We start from the raw sequence: 1351 nt of genomic DNA, 5'->3' as shown, positions 1-1351 counted from the left end.
CGGCCAGGGCACCAGGCCCACAGAGGACAGCGGGGGGCACCCAGCTCCCGGCCAGGGCACCAGGGCCCACAGAGGACAGCGGGGGGCACCCAGCTCCCGGCCAGGGCACCAGGCCCACAGAGGACAGCAGGGAATACTTAGCTCAGCATGGTTGGCGTCCACCTGTCGAAACCTGCGTTTTCCAAACATTCCAGCAAAGCACTCAGTTTCAGAAAGCGCACGGCGCGGGGTGGGCTGGAAGCGGCCCACAAGGTGAAAGGGCCAATCCCAAGAGGGTGTGCCCGGCTCTGAGCTCCACCTTCTTCATCCTCCACAGGTGACCCCAGGGCTTGAAGAGAAGGAGGGGGAGCTGCTGGTGAGGGGACCCTCTGTGTTTCGAGAGTACTGGAATAAACCAGAAGAAACTAAAAGTGCATTCACCCTGGATGGCTGGTTTAAGACAGGTAGGACCAGCCCCGTGGGAGTGGAGAGGACCCCAAGGGGAACAGGCAAGAACTCAACTCGCTGCCCAGGTTGAGTGGCACCGAGGCTGGGAATTCCCAGAATTTTCAGCCAAAGGCGGAAGGTGGGGTGGGGTGGGGCTGGGGGCTGCTGTTATGGTGCTGCCTCCTGAGCACACAGCCTGCCCACCGGCTTCTAGAGCAGGCTCCTTGGCCCTGTCCCTCAGTGCCAGGGGCCCCAGTGCCCTGTGACAAGGCTTCCACGCTGTCCTCAGCACGACAGCCGCTCTGGCACGCACGTACCCTGACCACAGACGCTGGTCCCCACGCAGCCCGTCCTGGTGGCCCTGCTGCCCCTCGTGGGCTGGGGCACCCTCCACCTCCAAGGTGCACCCCTGCACCTGCACCCAGAGACCGCACCGCGCCCATGCTCAGCCACACCTGTGCCCTCCACATCCTTCTCCACACTGGGGTCAGAAGTCAGTGGCCACAGTGCGGTTGGTTTGCAGTGTGGCTGTTCGTTTACTGTTCCACAAATCAGTGCATTCTCTCTGCCTGTCAGAACAGGCCTGTGGGTGAGCAGGAACCTGCCTGCCTGATTGAAGTGGCCCAGGAAGCCTGTGGCGGTCAGGAGAGATGGCAGCACCCCTGGAGCCTGCTGGCAGCCACCACTGCCACCCTCCTGCTCTCCCTGAGCCTGCCCCGAGCCGCTGCCGCCTGGCCCCTCCTTTGTGAGAAGCTGGCTTGGTCCCAGGATCCCGTATCCCGCCCCATGGGGCATATTTGGATGGTGGACATTTGGACATTTGGATAGTGGGCGTATGTGGATGTGTTACTAGAGGGTCCTTGCTCCCAGAGCTCCCAAGGTGGTGGCAAGCCTTGTGTTCTCTGACCTGGGGTTCTTGGCCTCA

At 62.4% G+C, this 1351-nt stretch overlaps 1 protein-coding gene across 2 annotated transcripts in view; it reads left to right on the top strand.

Moving 5' to 3' along the window:
- The window catches only part of ACSF3 (acyl-CoA synthetase family member 3), a 59770-nt gene that overhangs the window by 40152 nt on the left and 18267 nt on the right, over positions 1 to 1351 (top strand). For both annotated transcript variants that reach the window (XM_011927990.1, XM_011927989.1), the window contains one exon: positions 317 to 443. In XM_011927990.1, the coding sequence (XP_011783380.1) occupies positions 317 to 443 (127 nt within the window). The remainder of the gene's footprint in view (positions 1 to 316; positions 444 to 1351) is intronic.

This window comes from Colobus angolensis, unplaced genomic scaffold (assembly GCF_000951035.1).
Source record: "Colobus angolensis palliatus isolate OR3802 unplaced genomic scaffold, Cang.pa_1.0 Scaffold76, whole genome shotgun sequence".
NCBI lineage: Eukaryota > Metazoa > Chordata > Mammalia > Primates > Cercopithecidae > Colobus > Colobus angolensis.
This window is presented reverse-complemented; position numbering and strand designations above follow the sequence as displayed.